At 38.7% G+C, this 27,500-nt stretch overlaps 2 protein-coding genes across 2 annotated transcripts in view; one reads left to right on the top strand and one right to left on the bottom strand.

The window, feature by feature from the left end:
- The window catches only part of LOC140947024 (uncharacterized), a 63,932-nt gene that overhangs the window by 32,713 nt on the left and 3,719 nt on the right, over positions 1-27,500 (bottom strand). Inside the window, exons 9-14 of the mRNA XM_073396105.1 lie at positions 27,189-27,279; positions 26,365-26,739; positions 25,657-25,779; positions 25,162-25,284; positions 24,536-24,658; positions 23,918-24,052 (exon numbers count right to left, since the gene is read on the bottom strand). Of these exons, the coding sequence (XP_073252206.1) occupies positions 23,918-24,052; positions 24,536-24,658; positions 25,162-25,284; positions 25,657-25,779; positions 26,365-26,739; positions 27,189-27,279 (970 nt within the window). The remainder of the gene's footprint in view (positions 1-23,917; positions 24,053-24,535; positions 24,659-25,161; positions 25,285-25,656; positions 25,780-26,364; positions 26,740-27,188; positions 27,280-27,500) is intronic.
- Positions 1,934-3,529, top strand: LOC140946630 (uncharacterized). Its single transcript, XM_073395744.1, has one exon. It carries the CDS (start codon positions 1,934-1,936, stop codon positions 3,527-3,529), a length of 1,596 nt encoding a protein of 531 aa, XP_073251845.1.

Raw genomic sequence — 27,500 nt, 5'->3', positions numbered from 1 at the left:
TAACAGAGAAATAAAAACGGCGATAACACATAGATATACCATATGACCATGCATGCTTCACATTCAAAATACTGTTAGACGCGCGCAAGCGTATCAAATATTCATCGTTTGCAACTTCTTTGTGTTAGCAAAATGTTACCTCTGTATGTGAGTTATAAAGTTTATACTGAGTAAATACCTGGCTTACAAATAGAATTCTTTCAACTCTTGCGTAATATATCTGTTGAACGATGTCATTACATAGATAAATCAGGAATGGTAATTTTAATTTTTGTTTGTTTGTTTGTTTGTTTTTTATTTTAACGCACAGGTTTTAAAACGTGTTTTTACAACTCCTAGATGTGTTGTGGTTTAATTAAAAGTATTGCAATAGGTTGTCTTGTATCGTATCCAACTTTGCTGAATCCAAGAAATTTCGATGATGCTGTATATACGTACCTTGGGGCGTTTGGGAGTGGGAGCTAACAATAAAAATTTATAACGATCACAAAGCGCAAATTGAAAAAAAAAAAAAAAAAGAAAAAGAAAAAGAAAAACTGACAAAAACGGTACTTTATACATTCAGTCGTGCTCAAACAACCAGACAAATATGACGGAAACACGCTCATGTTTACAATTGCTAAGAGTTCATCATATCAAAGACGTGGTGACGTGTTTTTTTTTAATTAGTATTATTATTCTGAAGATGACCTTCATATTTTGTGGCTAAATTTTGTTTGTCTAAATGTTTACAGTCATCCTGCGAGTAGAGCCTCAATTTGTCTTCTTGAGTGAGGAGGAGGACAAAAGGAGGCTCTACCTGAATCGCGTCAAACCTATGAGGTCACCGCAGCTCAAACTTCTGAACTAATCAATCTTTTGTCAAACAGGTTTATTCGAGTGCGAGTACCAGCTATTCGATAAACCGATGGTCCCAACCGAGCCTGCTCTAGCAAGTGCTAGGCTATTATTAGACCCAAACTATATCCTAGCAACATGCAGCGCATGCTCAACAAATATCTTATTTGATTCATGCGGAGTCTCAAGCATCTTTTTTCTCACCCTGCTAACAGAGCCTCCCATTGGTCTTCTTGAGTGAGGAGGAGAAAAACAGGCTCTACCTGAATCACATCAAACCTTTGAAGTCGCCGCAGCTCAAACATAATGACTAATCAGTCTTCTTTTCTCTCGTCAAACTGTTTTTTTCAAATGCGAGTATCCGTTTATTGATAAACCGATAGTCATAACCGAGCCCCCTGTAGCAAGCACACGGCTTTGAGGCCTGGGTTCGAAATTATCCTAGCAACATGTCACGCTTGCTCAACAAAGGTCTCACTCGCTTCTTGCAGAGTCTTTCAAGCAAACGGAAGAAGGGCTCTGCTGGCAACGAAAACTATATCGGACGGATATGGCTTCTGCTCACACATAAGAACGGTAATGTAGGAGCTAGCGGATTCTGTATGGGAGCAAACTGTACCGCGCCGCACCGATCTTAAGAGTGGATCGTCACCTATCGGATAGATTTCTGTATTTTGCTTTTCGTTTCAGTGTGTGACAGTGTTCACACAAGGCTGGAGTATTTTCATGACGAAAATTCAAGCTACGCGGTATATGCGATGTACTGTAGTCACAAGGAATTCCTGTCCTAAATGGTCTGGTCCTTAACCTTGTGTAGTCCTAGTTATTGCGTATAACCTCGTGCGCCCCTCGTGACCGCGATAGTGTCTTAATAGCGATAGTCCATAATTATGGTATTTTTCCTTTTTCAGTAAAAAAAACGTCTTTAACGGTGAGGTGACCGCAATGCCAAGAGTTGACTGTAAATGTATTTGTTTTATACAATGATGTAAATGCGGATCAGTTTAGTTTTCTGGGCAACCGAGCTCGATACGAGTTTATCGAGCTCGATATGTCAACCGTCCTCGCTTTATGATATGTCAACCGTCCGCGTCTTATGTACATATTTCGAGGGGAAAACAACGAACCCCATCCTTACCATGTCAAATCTACATGGGAACCACCAATACAACGATCAGTAGCCCTTGAAAGTTACCTAGAAGAGGTTAAGAGCGACCTTGCAGAAATAGAAATAACAAAGCCAAAAAACAATCTGCCTCCGGCCGAACGTGAGGCTCTCAGAGCCCTAAAACGTGACACTGAAATAAATCTTAAAAAGGCCGATAAAGGAACAACAACCGTAGTCATGAACACACAAGACAAAATTAAAGAAGGCCAAACTCTACTAGACAACAAAGACAACTACAGGCCTCTTGCATCACCCATGGTCACTGAGACAAACCATAAAGTTAAACAACTTATTACAGACCTCCACAACGGAGATCACATAGACGACATGACTAAAAAATGGCTTTGTCAAACACCAAATCCGCCTCGAATTCCAGAATTTTACACCCTCACTAAGATACACAAGCCGTCCCCGGTCGGCAGACCGATAGTATCAGGGTGTGATGGCCCAACAGAGAAATTATCATCATTTGTCGACAAACTCCTTCAGCCGATAGCACAACAACAAAAGTCGTATCTTAAAGATACTACCGACTTCGTCAATTTCATAGAAAATACGAAAGTCCCAGCGGACGTCATACTTGTTTCAATGGACGTTACGAGCTTGTATACAAATATACCACAAGAGGAGGGAATAGACACGGTATGCAGAGCATACGAAATATTCTATAGAAACGAACCTCCTATCCCTACACAACTACTAAAACGAGCTCTCGGGCTAATTCTACAAGAAAATTCTTTCCAGTTTAATGGAAAAAACTACCTTCAAACACATGGTACGGCCATGGGCACGAAAATGGCAGTCGCCTTTTCTAATATATTCATGAACAAGGTAGAGACGGAAATCCTTAGCCTAAGCCTTTTTAAACCGCTCGTTTGGAAACGTTACATAGACGACATCTTCTCGCTCTGGACTACAAACAGAGACAGAATAGAACACTTCATTGAACAAGCAAACAATCATCACCCTACGATCAAATTTACGGCTGAAATTTCCGATAAGGAAACAACATTCCTGGACACCTACATCTACAAAGGGGAAAGATTCGAAAGAGACGCAATCCTTGATGTGCGTACTCATTTCAAACCAACTGAGACATTTCAGTATACCCATTTTGCTTCCTGTCACCCGCAAGGAGTTAAAAAAGGCTTCATTAAAGGGGAAGCCCTCCGACTCCTCAGAACAAACTCTTCCAAACTCATATTCGAAGAGAAAATTACAAATTTCAAAGCGCATCTGCTACAGAGGGGTTACCCAGAGGATCTTATTAACACAACCCTCTCAGAGGTGAACTTCAAAGACAGGAAACTAGCCCTTCAACAGAAACTAAAGACAAACCAACGAATCTTGCCTTTTGTCACACAATACCAACCATCAGTGCCAAACCTAAAGCAAATTCTCATGAAAAACTGGCATTTCATAGAACAACAACCATTACTGAGCGAAATCTACAAAAAACCGCCCCTCGTATCTTATAAAAGAGGGCGGTCGCTCAAAGACATACTCGTGAGAGCCAAACTATAAAAAGGCTATTCCAAACACGCGCTGGGGAGTCGTGTAGGCCTGTCAACCCCATTTTACACTAAATGCTACGCGTGCTGTGATTGGTCGTTGCCCTGCATGATCTATGAGAGTACAGAGACATGGGTGACATCACAAGAAACTTGTTTTCTTTGTTTTGTTCATGGCGCGTGGTTTTGAAAATGTTTGTGATATTATTTTGAATTAAGCAAGTGAAAGCCTTAAAAAAAGAGCTTTTTGCAAAGAAGATAAAAGGAAAAAAAGGAGACAAAAAGAGTTCTTGAGAACCTGAGAATGCCTGCAGACTGCAAGAAATCTTCATAACTTACCGTTTCCGTCATATGTCATCGCTACGAGAGACTTGCAGTTTTACCAAATGTTTTTCGCCACGATCCTGCTTTAAATAAGGGAAGACGTTGAACAACGTTCGAAAGAAACTGAGTAATATAAGTTAAAACAGAGAAGGAAAGAAGACGAACTCACGAAAAGTAACGTTTGAGACTTAAAAAATGCCTAAACTAATACAAATCTTCGAACAGTCAAACGGTAAACATCGTCAGTCACACACTCGCCTGCAGTTCTATTGTGCCACTTCTTTGTTGGGCCACATTGATCTATTACTGAACAGACACACGGCAACATGGAATCTATTTGCTAAATATTATATTGCGTTTACGATTTTACTGAACGCTTCCCTGTGCACATCAATTTTAAAGCAAGTTAACATTTTCGTTTCCCTCCACATGATGTCCATCCTAGTTGGCTTGCATCACCTCCATTGCATTGTTGAACTCAGTGTATTAATTTATGATCACTGAAGTAATCGAGAAAACTGTTTTTACAATAACTGAGTGACTTCTCCCGCGCTAATTGGTCAAGAGCTATTTTCGATAGGAGTACAGACTATGCAAATGACGTGATTATGGCGCGGTTTTCCTAGTATATAGAACCTTCAAAGGAAATGGACGTAAAAAAAGTGTCCATGTTATTGTTAAAAACACATCGACAACAATTTTCCACGGTCTGAACTCTTATCGACCATAGAAATGACGTCAAAATCTTCAAAACTTTGTAGTGAAACACCTTGCCTGCTTCTCGTCGTTCCACTTGAGTTTTTGAACAGTTTGACGTCATTTCTATGGTACAATTTTTTTTTCTATCTAGTCTGGATGCCTGGAAAGTCCCATTTTAGCAACAGTTTCAGTGCTGATAATATTACTTCAAATAGTTTAAGGGACTCCGCGAATTAAGTTGCACTGAAGAAAACTGCACTTGACTTGCTGACCTGAAAAATACAGAAATTAAAGCTTAATTTGTTTCACAGTTCTTTCTTTGGACAAATAAAAGGAATACTTTGTTTGCACCTTGTGTTTAGTCACAATAACGGAGAGAACAACCAGCAGGTGTAGCACTAAGATAGTACACATAATGACCACAGTTTCTCACGTTGATGAGTGTTTGTTGACCAGAGACAGCAGTTGCTATTCCAATGCAAACACACCGTCTTGGTACCATGCACATCTTCATCTATCCGGATGTATAACTGTTACACCAGTTGGTAGGCGGACTTGAAGTTGCCATCCTTATGCCAGCGGATGCCTGGAAACCGAACCACCCTTGGCAGATTCCATTATCACAATGACATCTTGAAAGACAATAAGTCTTCTTTTTCGTTCGTGCCGAAAGGAGTAGGGAACAGAGACCCCGATGGTGTGGCCTACCTTCCCTGGGCCGGGTGGGTTGTCTGTAAGGAGCGATCTTAATACAGAGATAAAAAAATTAGTTTACTGCTCTGCCACGCCAAAGTAATACAAAAGGATTGTTTGAGAAATGCATTACTTCTGTTAGGCACTTTTCAGTGTTTCTCTTGTCATACAGAGAGGAGGTTAGCTTTCAATCCTTTTTCCTTAATAACCTTTTAAACTTCTTAACTGTAAAGTAACGCTTGATATTTTGGCTAATGTACTCACAGCAAGTATTTTGGCTTAAGTCGACAAGGAAGCAACATGACGCTCGAAAGAGAAATTGTAACGTTTCTTCGTAAAAAAAAAAAACAACAACAACAACAACAACAACCGTTGCCATTGGATGAAAATACGAGAGAATGTCATAATAACCGTTGAATTATATTCGCATCGAAAGTACTGTCCATCGTAAATACTCACAGTCCACAAGTCACAGACCTGATGGAGTGATGCAAGTCACTGCATCACTCCTTGCTACACGTCACAGCTCCACCACCAAAACTGTCACTGTCTACCTCCAGTCTCCCCAGCATCTATTTGGCGGTTTCATCGCAGATTTTAATAAGTCTTACGCGACCAGATGTCTTTCATGGCCATTTGGTAATTTGGTTTAATAGAAAAGTTAAAGCTAAAGTACTTGTTACCAGTAATGTAATAACCAGTTAGAATTCTACTAACGATGTTTGCGTGATTTGATTCAATCTAAGAACACTTTTTTGCCAATATTGCATGAGTATTTTGATAAGTCCCTTGTCTCAACTTTTTTGCTGTCTTTATTGACGGGTTTTGCGAATTCGTGTAGATAACTGAAACCGGATAATGTTTCATAATGTTGACAGGCCATACACGACTCCCTCTGGTCAGGTTGTTGTATATCTTTGACCTTAAAGCTTCATAGTTTGTGTTGTTCATAATGTTGACAGGCTATTCACGTCTCTCTTTGGCTCAGTTGCTGTTGTTTTGACCTTACCTTCATAGTTTAGCTCTTACGAGTATATCTTGTAGTGACTTTCCTCTTTTGTAAGATATTATGGGAGGGTCTTTAAAGATTTCTCTTAGCAACGGTTGGTTTTCTATAAGATACCATTTTTGCATGATGACTTTTTTTAGGTTCGGTACTGAGGGGCGATATTCTGCCACGAATGGTAGTATTTTCTTGTGCGTTTTTGTTTTGTTTTGCAAAGCCGACATTCTTTCGCGATGCTTGACTTCTGATAGGTGTTTATCTATCACTTTATTTCTATAACCTCTCATACGGAGTCTTCGCTTGAAATTAGTTACGTTCTCTTCGAACGACGTCATTAACTCGAGTCTAAGCTTAAATCAGTGTGTTAGATGAAAACTAGCAAATTCGAAATGTCGGATGTGGGCAACAACCCTCTCTTTTAATACTTGATGGATACTGCTCCTTGAGCAATAAAGTTCCAGTATAAGAGTAAAACGGATTGAAGCGACTGCCAGTCGACGTCTTCCATCGACTTTGATATTGTAGTGACCATACAAAGCATTAGGGACTTTAAGATCTGGGACGCGACGACTTCTAGAACGCAGTGGCTGATAAAGGACTGGAACTAGAACGCCGTCGTTTGCGCGCGAAAGTAAAGTTAGGATCTCCGTCGCCATGCAAGACGACGCGGCTGCAAACCGCTCTTTATCAGTGTCATTCTTAGGCAATTCTTTCGCAGAAATAGCCATGGCATCGTTTAAGAAAGTCCAAGAAATGCTTTGTTTGTGCTTTGTTCGATGGCATCACCTCCACTACTTCGTTGACGCTTCGGTTTGTCATCGCTTTCATCCGCTGATGAACCTCTTCTCTTCGTCTCTGACAGCTTCTCCATCGCTTTTAGTCTAACATCTTCCGCTTTAGCCCGATCGTATTGACGTTGTTTGCTAGCTGTTAACTGTGTTTCCTGTAATTCCGCTTCGCCACTTTCCTCCAACGCGATGATCATATCCAATAGGTTTCCTAGTTCCGTTGGCTCATCGGGAGTTATCCCAGTTGCTTTTTCCTGCGCTAGAAGTTCCTTTTTATGCTTGTAAACAAGGATTCCCACGTGGTCTCGGACTGATCGCTTATCAACCCTGAATTTCGGCACAGTACATTTGTTCAAGGTGTCTGCTATTTTTTTTACACATAATGCCTCTTTATGTTGACCCTTTCTTAGTTGTGTAGGGATATTTACATTGACGACTTCTCTGCATAGAATGGCTTCATGATCATGTGTCCAAAACATTACTGAACTAAAGGGAAGCATAAAAATACACGCAGTTTAATAAAATTAAATTAAATAATTGGCTTTTAGCGGCAGGTCAACGCAATAAATCGAGAATTGCAACGGTACAACAGTATGCAGAAGACTCCTGCATTCACTATTTGCAGTCTTAGCTCGTGACTTATTACTTGCAAGCCTTGCTCGAAGTCGAAGTCGAAGGCGCTGCCATTTTATAAGCTTCGTACACCTGAAAGAAATTTAAAAATAATCAAAATCATTCCATCTCTGCGATCTAAATTGTCGCGAGATATTACGTCCAATGATCCTAGAGTGCTGATTTTACATGTTTAGAGGAATATATCATCATTTAATTTAAGCACAGGAACAAATATACTCACGTTTTGTACAGAACGTCAAACTTGCAAAACCCACGTTCTCGACGCGACGTGCTGACACCAGGACGACGGCTTGAGCATGCGCAACATGTCTCCTCTTTGAAAATTTACTTGCTGTCGCGTCTTACAGCCATCGCGTCTCGGATCGTAAAGTCCCTATTGAGAAATCAACAACGGTTGAAGCGTCGACTTGAACATATGTTTTTAAAACAACTTCCATTTCACTTCGCACCACAGCAGATTCAAGAATAGAACAAAACAGGTAAGATTTTATCTCTCATTTAATTTTCATTTGCAGTTTAGAAATAAGAGCGTGGGTTCCGTATGGCCAGCCTTTTATATGCTAAAATCTAAAAAAAATGCCACTACACACCGCAAAACTGACGTGATTAAAAAAGTGGAAAATACTAATGAAGGTAAGGATATTAAGGTAACCCAGGAACTACATCGATCTGCGCAAAGCTATCGATGTTGTAGACCATAAACTGCTGCTCAAGAACACTAACTCCCTCAAATGGTTACAAAGTTACCTCAGCGGAAGGTATCCAAAGGTAGGTGTTGACGGTAAACTATCTGAACCGCTTGGTATTCACTCCGGTGTACTGCAGGGGAGTATCCTTGGTCCTGCTCTTTTGCTACTCTTCATAAATGATCTGCCTCTAGTACTGAAGAATAATATTGGCATTTATGCCGATGACTCGACCCTTTATGCATTTGTGCCTACCTTAGCTGAAATCCTGGAGAAACTTAGACCTGACATTGACGCAGTATCGAAGAAGGCAAAGGAAAATAAAATGAAAATGCATCCAGCAAAGACAAAGGACAGTATAATCTCGACCAGACAAAAAATTGCAAATTCAGCGAAACAATCTCTTGACCTTTCAGTTGACGGCATGCAACTCACTAAGGTTTAGAGACCTTTAGCATAAGGTTTTTCATGGGAAACTGCAAACCGCAAACCGCAAAATGCCACGTGACCACGGCCCTGCGGTCACGTTTGTAGTTTGCAGTTCACGTTTGAACCGCAGGAAGCGGCGAGGGTAAAAGGAGGAATGAGATAGATAGATAGATAGATAGATAGATAGATAGATAGATAGATAGATAGATAGATAGATAGATAGATAGATAGATAGATAGATAGATAGATAGATAGATAATCTTTATTTATCCACGTTACAAAATTCGTCAGCTGTAAAAATGCCTAATACTACTAGAATAAAACTATTTAAATAAAAAAGCTGCTTTCCACGAATGCCGTGCCTTACAATTCTTTGAGTAATCGTCTAAAGTGCCCAAGGGACTCTGCTTCCCTTAAGTTACAAGGAAGACTGTTCCAGAGAATGGCGCCACTATAGCTGAAGCCGTTTTTGTAATAGTTTGTGCGCGGTAATGGGACATTGAATTTATTTTCAGAGTCCCTTAGGTTATATGCGACTTCTCGCCTTTCAAATTTAGAACTAAGATAGTTTGGAGCCAACCCGTGCAGAGACCTTTAAACCATCGTAGCTCTTTGAATTTGTTGCTGGCAAGCTAGGTTTTTCCACCCTAGAAGTTTGAAAAGGTGACCAGCATCTACGTCATAGCTTGAGTAGGTCGAAACACGGGCTGCTCTGTTTTGTAGTTTTGAACCTTATTCTGTATAGTTGTCCCACAGTTTCACCAAACAATGTTGCAATAATCAAAGTGTGGCTGTAGTAAAGCTTGATATATTAGTTGTAAGGTCGCCTGAGGGACAAGTTGCCTTATTCGTTTTATGGCTCCAATACCAGAAGCGACTTTCTTTGTTACTTTCTCGATATGGCCACTCCATTCAAGTCCGTCATCGATGGTCACTCCAAGTGATTTTGCAGTATTGACTTGGCTAACTTGAAAATCATTAATTGCAAATGTCGGGGACTCTGTGAGAGTACTTAGCCTCTGCCTAGATCCGATGAGCATAAATTCGGTTTTAGTCATATTTAGAGTAAGTTTGTTTGCTCTCAGCCAATTGTGAACATTTTCTAAATCTTGACTTAGATGCAACTGAATATTGTCTGCATTATCACCTGCGTATGTAAGGTGGGTGCCATCAGCGTACATCCTCGGCTCACAGTTTGAAAGACAGTTTGGAAGATCGTTGATGTATAACAGAAATAGTAGTGGCCTAAAAACCGCCCCCTGGGGAACACCACAACTTTATAAACAGCTTTGAAAGAGCGATCCGTTGATGGAGCACATTTGAGTACGATTCTCTAAATATGACTTAAACCGTTGGTGCGCGTTACCATATATGCCGTAATTGCTTAATTTTGATAAAAGGATCTCATGGTCAACTGTGTCGAAGGCCTTTTTGAGATCTAAGAAAACAACGGCGTTGATTTTACCGCGGTCAATATTGTACGTTCAAGTGTCCGTGGCCTCAAGGAGAGCCGTGACAGTTGAGTGAATAGCACGAAAGCCTGATTGATATTTACAGATTATATTGTGCTCTTCCAGGTAGGCATATAATTGATCAAAGACGATTCTTTCAAAGACCTTGGCCATGACTGAGATGACCGAAATTGGACGATAATTATTTAAGTCGTCCCGATCGCCTTGTTTAAAAAGTGGGGTGGCCCTTGCCCATTTCCAGTCATCCGGAAATATGCCTTGACTTATTGACTAGTTAAAAATATCACGGATAGGCATGCAAATGAGATCTGCACATCCCCGAATGAGCCTAGCAGATGTCTTGTCAAGGCCAGCTGCCTTTGGCTTATTTAGACGATTCAAAAGTGAGAGAACTTTATTTGTACTGGTCGGATGGAGCTGAAACCCTTTATCTGTGCCAGTGAGGTACTTTTAATAACCATCACTTTTTGAGGAATCAATATTGCTGGCAAGTTCTGGACCGATAGTAGCAAAGTGATTGTTAAATTGGTTCGACAGCACAGTTGGATTTGTTATTGATACTCCATTTACTTTCAGAGATGCCACCGATTTTTTCCCGGATTTTCGCGAAGTAAGTAGGCCATTTGCACTAAGAGGTCATGTGACATTGTTTTATGAAAATGAAAGTTATGTGGTTTTTTCTTCAAAAAACGATTAGTGGGTCCTATTTTTAACAAAATAATAGTGATTTGGTTTTTCAAACCTGCACCATTTTCTTAAAATGAGTGAGTTCGTAGCTGGTCACGTGACCAAAATGTGATTTTTAAAATTATGAATTACCTCTTTCTGAACACAAATTTTGCACTTAAACTTCAAGGAAAATGTTGAAAAGTTGATGTGGGAATGTTTACACCACATCTGAGCGTAACTATCAAACGTTAAACAAGATCTAAGCAAAAAGTAGTTTTGGCCGCCATGTTGGAGGGCAAGAGGATGCCCTCCAACATGGCGGCCAATACAAATGATACTACTTTGTTGAAAAATCAAAGTGCCATAAAATATCTCCCTTAAATGCGTTTTCTCTCAAATTTCGAGTGTAAGATAATTTTTACGCGCTCTGTCAATTTTTGGCATCAGCAAGATTCCAACTCATTGTTTAAAGGAAGCATTGGTCACGTGACCTCTTAGTGCAAGTGGCCTGTTCATTGATAGTCTGCCAAGTCTTTTTAGAATCGCCCGTATACTTGTTAAAACTATTTTGATAATAGGCTTGCTTGGCTAATCTGATTTCGCTATTTACTATATTGCGTTGTTTTTTAAAAAGTGACCAGTCATTTGAATCATTCGATTTACTTGCTTTAATCTTTAGATTATCCCGATCATGCATTCGTTTCTTAAGCACAGATGTAATCCATGGGGAACTAAGCGTGCGAACACGCATTGTTCTCAAGGGAGCATGCTTGTTAACAATAGATAGAAACGAGCATTTCCATTGTAGCCACATTTTATTGGGATCAGTTGAATTGTATATGTGATCCCAACAATGAGATGCAATATCGTTCCGAAAATTTATTCGCTTAAATTTTCGAAAATTTCTGTAGGTTATAGCATTGTGCCCACCAGACATTCCATTCACGGATAATTTTCGATAGGCAAAAACTATGCTATGATCGCTAATACTGATATGACGAACCCCCGAACACACAACTTTATCTGGACAATTAGTATAGATTACATCAATCAAAGTTGCAGAAGTCGGAGTTATTCTGGTTGGTTCAATGATAAGTTGCTGTAGACCATAAATATCAGTGATACTCATAATTTGCATGTATTGTTGTCATATCGAGTAGCAATCATGTCGCAGTTAAGGTCTCCCATTAAAAAAATATTCAATAGTTTCGGAATCGAGTTTCCCAATTAAAGTTTCGAAAGGTGAAAAAATACCAATAGGAGAATCATGTGGTCTATACCACGTGGCAACAACAAACGGTTTAGATATAGGTTTTTGAATTTCCAGACATCTATTTTCAAGAGTGTCCATGTTTAAATCATTTCGTATGGTAAAATTTATTGAACTTTTCACATAGAAACACACTCCTCCTCCACCGTTTGTAATTCTATCACGTCGAATTATATCATAGCCAGAGATGTTGACCTCATTGTCGCTAATAGTTTCTTTGAGCTTAGTTTCATTAATCGATAAAATATCTATTTCGTTATGTGCTAGAAGAATTCTAAATTGATCTATGTGTGTGATTAATTTATTGATATTTAAAGAGGCTAATTTAAAACCTCGTTGAGATGGCAACACTGAGGTAGGCTCATGAGATTCCTCAGTATTGCGTTTTGTACATTGAATAGGCACGGCATCGGTGGATAGCGCATCATTTCAACCTAAACTCATCTGAAAGTTCTCAAAAAACTGTTGATTACCTTTAAAATTAAGATGTAGTCCGCCCTTGTTAAGTTCCTTTTCGGAGATGTTTTGATGTTGGATAAATTTCCATCCATTCTGCCGGCAGTAGAACTTCAGTTGTTTATTGACTGTTTTCACGGCTTCATTGAATCCGTCTCTTCTTGACACGAGCTCAGATATAATTACTGTGGCATCGGATGAGTTTTCAATTTGTCTGGCGAGATATACCACTGAGCCGGCAACTTGTTGTGGTTCTTTACTTTTGAGATTCTTTAACCGTTTTCAGACTAAAACGGCGCAAAAACCCTACCCTACCTAATATATGGCTTATATAAGGGAGTACCACCCACCCCCCTCACCCCCACGTAACACATGCTAGAAACAGCAACGTCTGTAGAAATTAAGGAAATTACTGAAATACTTCTCACTACAAACAGTATCTGTAGAAATGTATCACGACCTGAATTGCCCCAAAATTACGGAACAATTTTCAATCATTAGAGCTTCTCAGGATATAATTTCCTTCAAATCTAAATTCCCCCAGAGAAGCATTTCTATCTCCAAAGCTCACAGAGCGACCTCCAAGACCTAATGCAATAAAAACAGCACACGAAACTCGATCCAACCACCCTTCCCCACTAGAAGGGGTAGTAGAATATATAATGCATAATAAACGTCGCGATCAATATCAAAGTGACCTGAATCGTGAGCCAAACGATAAACTAAACCCTCTATACACATTAGAATGTTATATATAAGCTCTGAAAACTGTTAGCAGTTTCACAGACCATAACATTTTTTTTTAAAGTTTATTCAATAATATCATTTGCCTTTGAACTATTGAAGAATATGGTCAATCGAATGAGCCGTTAGATGATTCAGTTTTGACTGCTTCCATTTTTAACTTCCCCGATTGATAGGTCAGGGGAAGGGCGCTTCAGAATGACTAACGTCGGACCAGGGGGAAGCCAGTTACTGCACCTTTCTCTTTCAGTTAGAGGACCGCTCTACTGTAATCAAAACACTGCAGAATAACTACAAAACAGCATTTAATTTTTTTCTAGAAGTGCTTCATAATGTAAGTGACCGTTTGCCTAATGCTGATCAGTATTTCCACACCCGGTTTGAGGTTTTGTTAGTTAAATACCTAGCAGCTGTAAACAGTAAACTTTATAAGCTGTAGTACAGTGATTTAACTGAGAAAATCATCGTTGGCCAAAATTGCCTTAATTTATGTCCTCGTTTAAGTTGTTCACAAACAAGGAAATTATAAAAGATTCTCCCCTAGAAGAATATAAAGACAGTTAGAAATCTCATAGAATCAGTATGACTAAACTGCGATTGGGAGTTCATACTTTACGTATACAAACAGGGAAATATGAAAATAAGGGAGCGTCTATACCAGTAGAGGAAAGGCTTTGTTTAGTTTGTAAAAGAAACTGCATAGAAGGCGCTTGATTGAATGAAATACGATACATATGTGTTTTGAAACAAAAACTTTATTTTCATTTTTCCGAAAATGATGCAAACTTCATCAATTTATAAAATTACAGTTAATGATAAAACTTTATATTTGAGTAGATATTAGACAATGACAATACTTCACAAGTTACAGCCAAATATGCCCATCGAATGTTTCAAAAAAGAAAACAGATCTTGAGCCAAAAAATCTGGTTAATTAGATAATTAACTTTTAGTATAATTATTGTCGGAATAGTAATTTATACTGTATAAATTTTGTTGTTTCCGTTCGTGTCTTAGATAATCTATACTATCCGATCAATATGAAATTATAAGTTAACAATATTTTTAACAGTATGTCATTGTTGTCTATCCTAATTGATCTGTAAGTCAAAGGCATTGTTTGACTTCCTTGTAAGTTCCATTAGTACTGTTTGCTTAATTTTGATTATTTTAAAGCAGCCTAAGAGTAGGACTATTTATACTCAAATTTATTTGCAACACACTCTCTAAAACTTGCTAACCGGACAATGTTATCTTAACTTTTTTTCTCCCTTCGTGTTTTTTAATACAAGAAAGAAAGAAAGCCACTTTGAGTGAAACTAAAGGGAACATGAAATACTGTCTTTGCGCCTTGCAGTTGTGTTTAATAAGTACCACAATAACGGCCATCACAAACAGGTACCTGACTAAGATAGTACACATAAAATGAACCACAGTTTCTCACTTTGATGTTTGTTGACCAATTACAGCAGTAACCATTATAATGAAAACACACCGTCCTGGTGACCTGACCGTCTGCTACTGTAGGGTGTCCACCACTCAACCAGGCTGGCAAATGAGTGCCACATCTATATTGCGGCGTACATGAAGTTGGTATTCTTGTACCAGCGGACCCTTCGAAACGGAACCATCCAGGTCCGATTCCGCTGTCACAATAACCGTGGTAAGTAGTGTACGTGATCTTTCTGTCACCGCTGTTAAGACTTGCGTAATTCTGACATTCTGATATAGAAAAAAATAAAATAATAGTAGTAATAAAAATTAATTTAACTTTTAAAAAGCCAGAAAATGATTTAATATTTTAGAATTTCTTGTAGTTTAACTGGTTTCGTAAAGTTTTATCTACTGAACACAAACAGGTTCAAAGTGGGTAATTTTCACGTCCTCTAAGATCCCCCAGCACCAGCCCGCCACTGTCGCGAGATCTGTCTGCATACGATTAATTGAGGATTGGTTGCTGACTTTCACACACTGGTAGACATACAGTCAAGGTTAAGCAATAACATGGGAATGAGAGACAAATATATCAGCAGGCATTCTTAAGCTGCCTCGATCTGCGCCTGCAAATGGATGACTGATCTCCGCTACGTACGATGAAGTAGGGAAATAGTAGGTTAAATAATAATTTTATGCACTAAAATTGGTTCAATTCATCACATTGACGCTAGTTTCTTTATCGTCTGTCCTCTTATTGATGATAAAACTGCATCATAACATTGTCAAAGTGTTGTGGATCCACCGTAACACGAGCCCCAGGCGAGTGAATCTAGTAGAAAATTTGACAATGTTGTGATCTGGCGTCAATTTGCTTTTCACTATAAAAAATGTTTGGAAATAAGAATGAGTAAAATAACATTTTACTTTTTAAAAAGAAACTACAGTAGAACTTGGATGATACGGACAATTGGGAGAAATGCCTTGGTGTCCGTACCATCCGGATGGCCGTAATAAGTGGGCTCTCCGAAAAAACGTCTAGGGCAGATGTTTTATTGATATAAAGACTAGGACAGACAAAGAGGAAGAAGGGTAGGAAAAATGACTGCGGCGAAAAGCCAATAAGGAAGTGAAACTTTATTAAATAGCCATATAGTACAAGGGTCAAACATGGGAAGAAAGACTGACTTAAAATCAAACATATCACGCTATTCGGCTTCTTAAACCCAAAGAAATCTGTCATAGTTTGAACAGTATACAATATCTACAATTAGCATGTGATTGTTACAAGGAAAATAGACAGCGCGCAGATAACCAGTGTCCGTGAATAGCAAGGTTTAACAATGTATGCGAGTTTGTGCCTCGGGACACAAAAAAGTGTCCGTTGTCCATACTAAACGGTGTCCGTATTAAGCGGGTAAATTTTAGACAGTCTCCGTTACATACGGTGTTTCGTCTTGCAGAAATTAAAATTTTATGTCTGTCCTCTTATTTTTGATAGAAATTTGCCAATCAGCGCACGAGAATTAACTCAGTCAGATTGTAAAAAAAAATAGAGCTTATAAAAACGTTGTAGTGTCGGTAATAAGAGACTTTTACTTTATACCTTTGTAACTGTTATGAGGTTGCCTTGGAACTTTGGTACCAAGGTCGAGTTTCAAAATCCCCTTAGTTAGGATGCCCATGAACTCAAAAGGAAGTATGAACTATTCCTGTTTAATATTTTCATTGCCTGCAGTTTCATGCAATTTCATTTTCTTCTTCTGCACGGATCATAGAGTAAATAACGGAAAGCAGCGAACCACACTTTGCTGGAGAGCCTCCCTTTAAAAAACAAGCTCGCGCAAGTGTCAGATACGATTGAAGCTTGTTATCATAATGATCAGGCTGAAACGCGCAAAATAACAAACGCCTATAAGGTTTTTTTTTCTTTCTGAGCTTGCGTGCTAGCGGCATGATGCTCTCTCTTCAAATGGTGCGGTTTTAATCTCACAGTCTACTGCGAATTTCAGTGACGTTACAGTTTAGCCCCACCAGAGTTTATTAAACTCGGTCGGATGCGTAGAGTCCATATTCTCCATATTTGGCATACCCGTCACAGTCTCTTTCCATATAAGGAGCATATTAAGCAACCACGACTTCGACGGCATGGAGCGAAAACGCCACAAAAAAGTGTATTCACGCTGTTTCAAATTATTTTTTATCACTCTTATTCCATTTCGTTCAAGTTGATTGTCAAATGTTGGTGAATGATTTTTGGTGTTTGATTCTAAGGTAATGCATGTATCTCAATGTAGGAAAAGGAAAAACAATCGTTTTCTAGTCTGGAAGCGTTCCGTGTTTAGAAATGTTTAAAACAAGAACAGCAGTGTTTTATCTCTGGTTTAACATTCGAGTGTAATAAGCGCAAGATTTTTTAACCAGTAATAAAACTCGTGCCTTGCTTCTTTTGACAGGCCTTAAAAAAGTTCGAGTTTATTTAACTCATGTTAAGGGACTTGCTTAGCCCCTTATATGTAACAGGTTTAAGAAAATGGTCGATGCGCACTCTCGTAATATCGGAAACAGAAACAAGTTAGACATGCCTTCTTTTAGATTCACTGCCGGTCAGTGGCCATGAGCAGTCCACCTCTGGAATGACTTTGCGGAAACTTCAGGTAATATAGAAGAATCTCGAGCAGCTTAAGGCCGAAGTGCAGAAGCGTCATTTCCTTATTTATTCCATTTTTTTTTCCAATAAATTTCACATATTGTAAAGTAAATAATTATGCTTTTTTTAATTATCAAATTTCAATTGTAAAGTTGGCTGAAAAGCCATTTTACGAGGTAGGCTGATAAACTGTTACTATTCTCGCTAAATACTTCATTTCAATAGGATTGCTAAATAACGGTTTTCTCTTTTTAACTGAAAAAAATTAATAAATAAATAAAATGGGAACACAAAAGCAGCCAAAATAACAAAGGTTGGTCTGATATAATTATGCAAATACATTGTACAACCTCAAGTACACAATTTAAAGACCTGTTCACGTGTAGTTGATAACCCCCCTGTCCATATAGTCTCTCATTTTAATTTGATCAAGTTTACATGATAGGTGGGGGTGACCATATGAGAGATTGTATGGACAGGCGGGTTACCCTACCTAAGCGAGTCACCTCACTAACATGGGGACCTCCACCTCCATATAAACAGGCCCTAAGCGTTTACCTACCTTCACAAAACGGCTATCTAAATTAAATAAATTTCCACAGTTATTCTGAATCGTACAAGAGGAAAAAGAAGAGAAGTGTCACGACATCAAACTGCGATGCGACGCGGCATAATGGGAATTGACAAGTTTTGCGGAATTGCAAACTGGTCAGTGACTGGTACATGTAAGAGGTGTTTGCGTCTCACTTCACCGACTTATTCTTGGCTCGATGAATAAACAGTCGTGAAATTGGATTAGTCCGGTGATTTCTCAGTTAAAAAAAACTTCGACATTTTTGTGAATAAGTTTTTAACATTTTATGTATATTTATAGTATTTACATCAAATCTTTCCGTCATTTTGACTGATTTTTCCTCGGACCGAATTAAAAGACCCGCCCCAAGTGACTGAATTCGTAAAGTCCATCGGACGATACCCTTACTGAATATTGATAAGTTTCAAAGGAGGTTTCACATCATTGAAAAGCATGATAAACGGGCAAAGTTGCTAATCTAATTTTATGATTTTTATGACGTTCTCATTCCTGTGGTGCCTCTCTATTGTAAAAGCTCCTAATGTAGAAAAAAAAAAAAAAAAAAAAAAAAAAAAAAAAAAAAAACGAGACTTGCGCACGGTTACTGATTGAAGTCGTATTTATCTTTGTTTGGCGTTCTTGGTAAGAGGTCGTAAAACAAATTGAAACAGAATTACTAATAAATAAGGTTAAAGGGAAAGAAGAGCGAAACAAAATACGCTTTAAGGGAAATGAGAGAGGATGCAGCAAAATGAATTTCTTTCAAAGGTTACGCGGAAACAAGTTCAAAGTTTTCCTCTTCTATTGAGAACATTATTGAGTCACAAATAGTTCATTTATTTAACAATTACTGAATGAGGCTGAGTATAATGTGAAGAATTTTGCAGATCGCGGAGGAGCATAAGTTCAGTCTTCAGCCTTCGGTGTCTTGCGATGCGCCCGCGGTACTACCCACCAGACAGCTGGGGGTAGGGCGCACGGGCTAAGTTGACGTCATGACGTCATGGTGTTTATTGAGTAATTTATGCGTGACGATTTTTTCTTCATGAACAGGAACCATCTCTCTTGAAGACAACAGATAGTTTTTTTTTCTCGTAGCAAGATTACAAATGTACTGCTAGAAGACTCAGATAGAAAAGTAATGTTCAAAAGAATACTCCGTTTCCTTTTTGTGGAAAAAGAAAAGCTACTTCAGCCAGGAAAATTGACTTCAATGTCTCCGACGAAGTTTTCTTCACGTCAGAACGTTTGTCCTGATTTGAAATGCATGCAACCAAGACAGCGAAGTTTGCAAATAATTCCAGGTAAATTTTTCACATTATTGCCAAAGAAATTACGCTTTCAAAAGGGAATTTGTGCATTTATAAATGTTCCATAGACGTTTTATATATCTTGACTTAAGCTTTAAAGAAAAATTGAAAAATGAGCCCCCATTTGAGTCGGATTTAGTGTTGAACATGAGCCTACATAGGTCAGAACAACATGGAAAAGGATTCGTCATGAATTCGTCGTAAATGGGGAATGAGTACAAAACGAAGCTTAAATGAAATATGTTCTACAAGGAAAAAGAAAGTTTTAATAATGACTAGACCAGAGCTGGAATAGCTAAATAAAGGTTTACAAGCAAAAATTTACAGGCTGTCACTTCATCTTCGCGAAGAACGAGTAGTACTTGTTGTTGGATTCGCTGATTTGTAAAGCAAATGCGAACAAAGGTTTTGCCAGAAATAATTTCTCGGTCTGTTATTTTGTGTTTGTTCATTCGTAACATTACTTTAAAACACGATCGTGAGACAAAGGAGTCGTAAGCTGATTTAAACTTAGTATGTTTCGCATAGAAACGCGCATCAAATCTTAAAATTTTAAGCTTATACAATTTTTATGTTCCGGTTCTTTTTTAGACAGTTTCCGATATGCACATAATTAATTTCATTTGAATATATGTGTTACTACCTATTCTATATTGATAATAAGTGAATTTGAAAGGTTTGTCTGCCCCCAAACTCAGATAAGTTTACTACGCAAATGGCAGTACGGTAGTACTGATCATGAGAAGTATCGTTTTCCGAAGTGACCCCGACTCTACCAAGTAGCGCGGATTGAGATGAATGAAACAACTTCTAAACGCCACTTATAAAATGGTCCTTTACCGATGGAAGCTGCCTTTATATACCTTTGCTGTTTAGACAATTTACTTGGCCTTTCTTCAAGGACAGAAGTGGAAAGACTACCATGATAATAGGCTCTGCAGTTTGGTTGCCTACCATGTAATCCACTACCACGCGAAGAGATTGAAAACTTAAAGATATCCATGAAATCGTTGGTAGAATAGGAAATTTATCTCGAACCAGAATTTGCTCCTTCAAAGCCAGAATCTCCTCTTCCTTGAAATTATCCAGAACAAAGTTTTCAAGGCCAAAAAAGTAACCATTTTCAATCTTGTATCGCCCGCAACCTTCATTTATTAAATAGCTTCCCGCTATTACGCTAATAAATTTATGCAGTCGTTAAAATTGACCAATCAGAAGCTAGCCAGCAAAATTCTGCGGGTTGGCTTCTGATTGGTCAGTTTTAAGAATAGCTAAGCCTGTGCGCCCAGCCGTCCTGCGCATCGAGACACTCAAGGCTGGGGACTGAGCCTAGGAGGAGCATGCCATCGATTGTATTAACTGCCTACATCTTCCAAATATGGTAATCGTCTACCGGATATGAGGACTGGAGACAATCAGTAACGGTGACGCTTCTTTACCTTTCGTAAAATATGGACCAAGAACCCTTTGATGATGCTCAAGGTTTTAGATTGGCCACTGATCATCAGTCCATCCGATCAGTTTACGGCAGCTACTGTGGTCCTTGTCGTAAAGTTTCAGTTCCTCTTCCGTTTGCTCAAGTCGCGACAAAAAATCGTGTTTCTTTTTTTGTTGTTTTAGCGGATTTCGCTCAAAACAAAGCAACAACAACAAAAACAACTAAAACGAAATAAAGGACAGCGGACCCCAACCCCGACCCTGTGTTGGCATGTTCACTGACGCCCTATTTTCTACCTTTTGATAATCAATCAATCTGGCGGCTGATATGCTGATTAAGGTACAGTGCGAAAGAAGTGAAACTTTTGGGAGTGGATGGATTGTTGGCTCTACCTGGCAAAGCGCCCAATTCCCCCTTTTAATAATGCAAGGCATCATTATGGAGAGCCGCTGCATACTAAGCAACCACTACTGCGACGGCATAGAGCGAAAACGCCACAAAAAAGTGTGTTCAAAAAAGTGTGTGTGTTCTTATCACTCTTATTCCATTTCGTTCAAATTGATTGTCAAATGTTGGTGAATGTTTTCTGGTGTTTAATTCTAAGAAAATGTATCTCAATGTAGGAAATGGAAAAAAAAATCGTTTTCCAGTCTGAAATCGTTCCATGTTTAGTAATGTTTTATCACTGGTTTAACAATCGAGCGTAATAAGCGCAAGATTTTTTAACCAGTGATAAAACGCGTGCCTTGCTTTTTTTGACAAGTCTTAAAAAAATTCGAGTTTATTTAACACATGTTAAGGGACTTACCCAGTCCCTTATCTGTAATAGATTTAAGAAAATGGTCGATGCGCACTCTGGTAATATCGGAAACAGAAACAAGTTACACATGCCTTCCGGTCAGCAGCCATGCAATCTCTCATACTGTCACCCCCACCTTTTATGTAAACTTGATCAAATTAAAATGAGAGATTACAAGGACAGGCGGGTTACCCCACCTACACGAGAACAGGTCTTTAAACTGTGTACTTGAGGTTGTACAATGTATTTGCATAATTATATCTGACCAACCTTTGTTATTTTGGCTGCCTTTTTGTTCCCATTTTATTATTATTATTTTTTTAATTAAAATGAGAAAACCGTTATTTTAAAGAACATCCTATTGAAATGAAATATTATAATTAATATAATTATATCTACATTACAATATGTGAAATTTATTGGAAAAAAAATGAAATAAGGAAAAAACGCTTCTTCACTTCAGCCTTAAGCTGCTCGAGATTCTCTATATTATGGACAGGTGGGTTACCCTACCTAAGCGGGTCATCTCACTAACATGGGGACCCCCACCTCCATGTAAACAGGCAGTAAGCGTCTACCTACCTTCGCTTCGAAAAACGGCTATCCAAATTAAAGAAATTTCCACAATTATTCTGAATGGTACAAGAAGGAAAAAAGTTCGAAGAGAGTATCACTACGTCTAACTGCAATGCGACACTACATAATGGGAAGTGATATAAATTAAGTTTTGCCGAATTGCAAGCCGGTCAGTGACAGGTACATGTAAGAATTGTTTGCGTCTCACTTCACCAACTTATTCTTGGCTCGATGAACAAACAGTCGTGAAATTGGATTAGTCTGGTGATTAGCAAGTTAAAAAACTTCGACATTTTTGTGAATAAGTTTTTGCAAATAATTTTTAATTTTGTTGCAAATTAGGATGACCGTAGTACATAACATTTTATGTTTATTAGTATAAATACATTAAATGTTTCAGTCATTTTAACTCGTATTTTCCTCAGACCGAATTAAAAGCCCCGCCCCAAGTGACTGAGTTCATAAAGTCCATTGGAAGATATCCCTACTGAATACTGATAAGTTTTGAAGGCGGTTCACATTATTGAAAAGCATGATAAACGGGCAAAGTTGCTAATCTAAATTTATGATTTTTATGACGTTCTTGTTCATGTGGTGGCTCTTTATTGTGAAAGCCCCTAATGTAGAAAACAAAACAAAAAAAGGACTTGCGCACGGTACAAATACATTACTAATTGCATTCGCATTATTTTATTTTCGTTTGGCGTTTTTGGCAAAAGGTCGTAAAGCAAATTGGAACAGAATTAATAAACAAGGGTAAAGGGAAGGTAGAGCGAAATAAAATACACTGTAAGGGAAAGGAAAGGGGATTTAGCAAACTGAATTTTTTTCAAAGGTTACCGTGACTAAAAGAAAAAATACTAACAAAGATAAAAAAGATACTAACTAGCAAATTAAGATTTAGGGAACATTCTCTTAAGATCTATTTCCGAGCTTTTCGTTAGACAGCAGCTGGGTCTCGACGGTTAAAGTTGACCGCATTCGCAGTTAATCGGCAAAATTAGAGAAATCGATTGTCCGGATTGAAAGTAATAGTGAATATATCGTGAATAATGTAATGGTTCGCTCGTGATCAATGTGATGATTTTTCGACTCCCCGCCTTAACACGGCGGAAACAAGTTTAAAGTTTTGCTCTTCTATTGAGAGCCTTATTGAGTCACAAATATTTCATATATTGAACAATTATTGAATAAGGCTGAGTATGATGTGAAGAATTATGCAGATCGAGGAGGAGCATGCCATCGATTGGGTACTGCCTACATCGGCCTCCAAAGATGGTAACCGTGTGCCGGTTGTGAGGATTTAGCGGTGGGACAGACAATCAGAAACGGTGATATATTGTTAAATAATATTGAGAAGAAACAAGATTTTAAGCTTGTGGCCCCTTCCAATCTCATTCCCATGCTTATATTTGAATCATTTTGGCGAGAAGGGTCTACAACAAAGTGATTTTTGCTAGTTAAACCTTTCAAGTAAGTAGCACCCCAGTACTATTCGCCTTGTGCAACGGATTTAAAACGCGCCATTTTCATACTGATTTCTTATAGTGAAACTTTTTTATCTCTCGTGAAAAATGGACCGAGAACCCTTTGATGAACAACAACAAACCTTTGATGAAGGCTGGTTTAGTCACGTAGGTACGAAATGAGTATTGGGACAATCCCACAGGAAGTAACGACGATCCCTACGCCGGTATACTAGAGGTCTAGTAAATGAACATCTTCGTAATATTCGGCGAGTTGATTACCTGATGGTAGATTGCAAGTTCTGCCATCCCCGCTGGAAGGACTGTTACATGAACAACTAAAAGATCCCACTGTGTTTGTACATGACGCAAGTGAGCTGTGGCAGTTGTGAGTACCGCTGACGCACTCGTCAATATCTACAAAACGAAAAATGCCAAAATGTATTATCAAAACGTTTTTTATTACAGAACGAGAAAAACGGACTGAATTATCTTAAGCGTGATGGAAAGAAAAACCAGTAATTTAAGAGCTGCTTGTAAGGTGTTTCCTCATTGGTCGCAGAAACAATTATAAGACATCATTGTTTATCATTATTTCCCACTGTTTTACGGTTAGGGTATCGAACCAATTGACTTTTTTGGCCTAAAAAAATGCATGATCGCAGGTATGAGCAATGACCATCGTTACACTTATCATATAAACTGGCTGCTTGGTTAATCCTCTTTTCTTTTGTTTACTAGATACAGTCAGTAATAAAGTTAATACGAATTCCACCGTAACCAAAACTTTAACTGTAAAAGGCGAGAAGAGCACAAAAGACTCTTACGGTATTGCTGTCGTTACTGTTCACTCCAAAAAAAAACATATCAAACAAACAAAATTATACTCAAACGGCTCACCAGTGCATGTCAGTCCATCTCCTGTGAATCCTGCTTTACATGCGCATGCGTAAGATCCAACAGTATTACTACACACAGCATTAACGTCACAACCGTGAGAGTTGGTAGAGCACTCGTCGACATCTGGCGAAAAAAGTGAGGAAGGCTTCTTGTTTAGTGAGGTAGCAAACTCTTGATCAATAAAGTCATTTACTCTCATTTTCTCTATGCGTTAATCCTGCTTACGTACAATAGGTAGTCGATATTTTTGCCTGTTTTACATATAAACGAAGGAAATAAAAACATCGAATTACACCAGAAACTTATAAGGGGTTGATAAAATCAATTAGGACAATGAAACAAAAAACAAGACAGAAGAGAAAGGAGTCACAGGTCTTACGATAGATTAGAGCCTGGTCACCCAATCAGTTTCTAACCGGCTTTGCTTGAAAACTGTGCATGACCGAGTTTAGTGAAAGTTTGCGAGATACGCATTTAATTTCTAGTTTTTCTTTAATTATTATTTCGAACCATTCAGGTTACATGTCCAACGTTTTCCTACATGTTTAAATGTAAAGATCGAATATAGAAAATACAGGCACGCACATCGTTTGGGAAGCGTTTTTTGCAACACCGCAACAGCTTACCAGAGCATGTTTTTCCATCGCCTGTGAATCCTGCCTTACATGCGCATGCGTACGATCCAACAGTATTACTACAAACCGCATTAACGTCACAGCTGTGCGAGCTGGTAGAACACTCGTCGATATCTGCATGAGAATTGTAAGTTACGTAAAGCGCATTAGAATAACTATATTAAGTCTACCTGATGATTTACATCTGGTCGCTAAGGTGATGTACTCATTTTTTTTGTTCTTGTTTGTTTGTTGTTTTTATGTTTTAACAAATATGGTTTTAGGCTTTTTTCAAAATGACATGACAGTGTTGAGCTTTTGCACACAAACATTGCACCTTCAATGTTTTCGTCTTGTTTAAGAACTTTCAGATTAGAGTAGGTCATTTCTTTGAAAAACAGTTTATTGTGTGCAATTTCAAAGTTACGATATGTGTAGCTCCATGTCGACTTATGGGTCGCTTAGGAGGGGTGGTCGCACATAAAGGATCAACTGTATCTCAAATACCATTGCAAGGTTTTCCATCTCCTGTGTACCCAGCATTACACGAGCATTTGTATGAACCCACGGTATTCTGGCATACGGAATTGACGTCACAGGAATGGGAACCAGTGGTACATTCATCCAAGTCTAAAAAGTAAGCACACAGAGGGTTCTTGTCAAACAACATGACTTTTTTGGTTAACGAAGCTTGTTTAAAAAGAATATACAGTGGTGTAGTTGGGTAACTGACTTATACTGGCAAGGCAAAAAAAAAAAAATGTTTGAAAAAAGGAACTTGCAAAAAGGGTCGCAAGCGTGCCCTGAGTTAACGTATGTACTTATGTTCGTTAATAATTTGCAGAGAGGCGTTTAGAAGACCGGGTTAAAAGGTAAGCGGAGGTTGGCACGACTTTTCCCCTGGTTCCAACGTATGAACGCTTTCTCGTTCTTCGTTTGGTTACGCCGATTTCATGCTTTTGCGGCCATTTTTAGGTCAATGGACATTTTTTTTAATGCAAATGTATACGACTTGTTTCCCTATGTTTCTAACAATAAAACTGATTGGTGTTACCCTCTCTTCATTTTCGTGCAATCTGTTTAACCATCTGCCTAATATGCTGTAATTGTGTTTCGACCTTTTTGAATGTAGTTTTAACTCAGTAGATTTACTATCTGGAACGTGAAGATTAAGATATAAACGGTTATAAATCTTCAAAGTGCTACGCTTATTACCTTTAAAACAAGTGTAGTTGTAACAGTTAGTACATGGCACATCATTCCAAGTGTAACCATGCTTGGCGCCAAGAGTGTGAACACAGTCTTCGTTTCTCCAGTCGTTCGGTTGCTGTGAGGCCCAGAACCTAAATTTGCTTATTTCTTTGTTTGTCCACACAAAGGAGCCCTCCACACTTCGGTCATTGAGTCCAATCCAAGATCTCTCTCCGTTGTGACGGTGTTGAATGTAGACATTTTCTTCTTGATTGTGAACCGTTACCAAACTGGAACTCATCGTAGAACAGTTTGACTCAGCGGTCAGCCACGAGGCGCATGCAAGACTTGTGAAGTAACAGTAGCCACCAAAATAACTCCATCTCGGCTGGCAAATATCTGTGATAAAGATATAAAACGGCTGTGCAGTTTAGAAATCCCCACACATTTGGTCCCTTAAAGAGTGCCTTTTCCACAGGCTTTCCCAAGGCTTAGTAGGGAGAGCGGAACAATCGAGAAGCGCGAGAAATGTAGGCAAGCAAAGCGAGCGGCTGGGGACGAGGCAGCTTCACAAACATCATCCCAACTGCTGGTGCGGCCGATACGCTTAGCAGGAGGAAAAAAGGACAACAAAACTGACGACGCCAAATTGAGAGCATTTTGCACATGAGATAATCAGTAGCAAAAACATTGAACGACTTCCAGGGAGCTAATATTTAGAATGATCGCCTTCCTCTATTAATGAAATGACTCTCGTTATCTCTTTTTGCATTTATAATGAATTAGTTGTGAGCAATCAGTAAAACCTATGTGTTACTAAAACGACAATTCCATAAACCCGTTCTTACCTGACAAGACAGTATATAATACTGAGAGAGGGTCGTACTTTGACTCGTACATTTCTTTTAAACACACTCGAGCTCCTGTTGTGTTGATATACTGAAAAATGAGATATGTGACGATAAGAGTGCATTTGATAATGCACAATTCCTTAATTTTTTCGTCTTAGTCTCGACAATATAATGTACTTTGCTATTGATTGCAGTTAATACTGTATTAACTACAGTTTTACCGACCAGTACTTGAGCCCCGTGCAATTAACCGGACACAACATTGTTGGCCAACAACTCCCAACATTGATGGATGAGTGGAGGTGTGTT

The sequence above is a fragment of the Porites lutea genome, chromosome 8 (genome assembly GCF_958299795.1).
Source record: "Porites lutea chromosome 8, jaPorLute2.1, whole genome shotgun sequence".
NCBI lineage: Eukaryota > Metazoa > Cnidaria > Anthozoa > Scleractinia > Poritidae > Porites > Porites lutea.
This window is presented reverse-complemented; position numbering and strand designations above follow the sequence as displayed.

What these genes read in the sequence shown, in the direction of transcription:
- LOC140946630 (XM_073395744.1), top strand. Translation starts at nt 1,934, where the DNA reads ATGTACATATTTCGAGGGGAAAACAACGAACCCCATCCTTACCATGTC.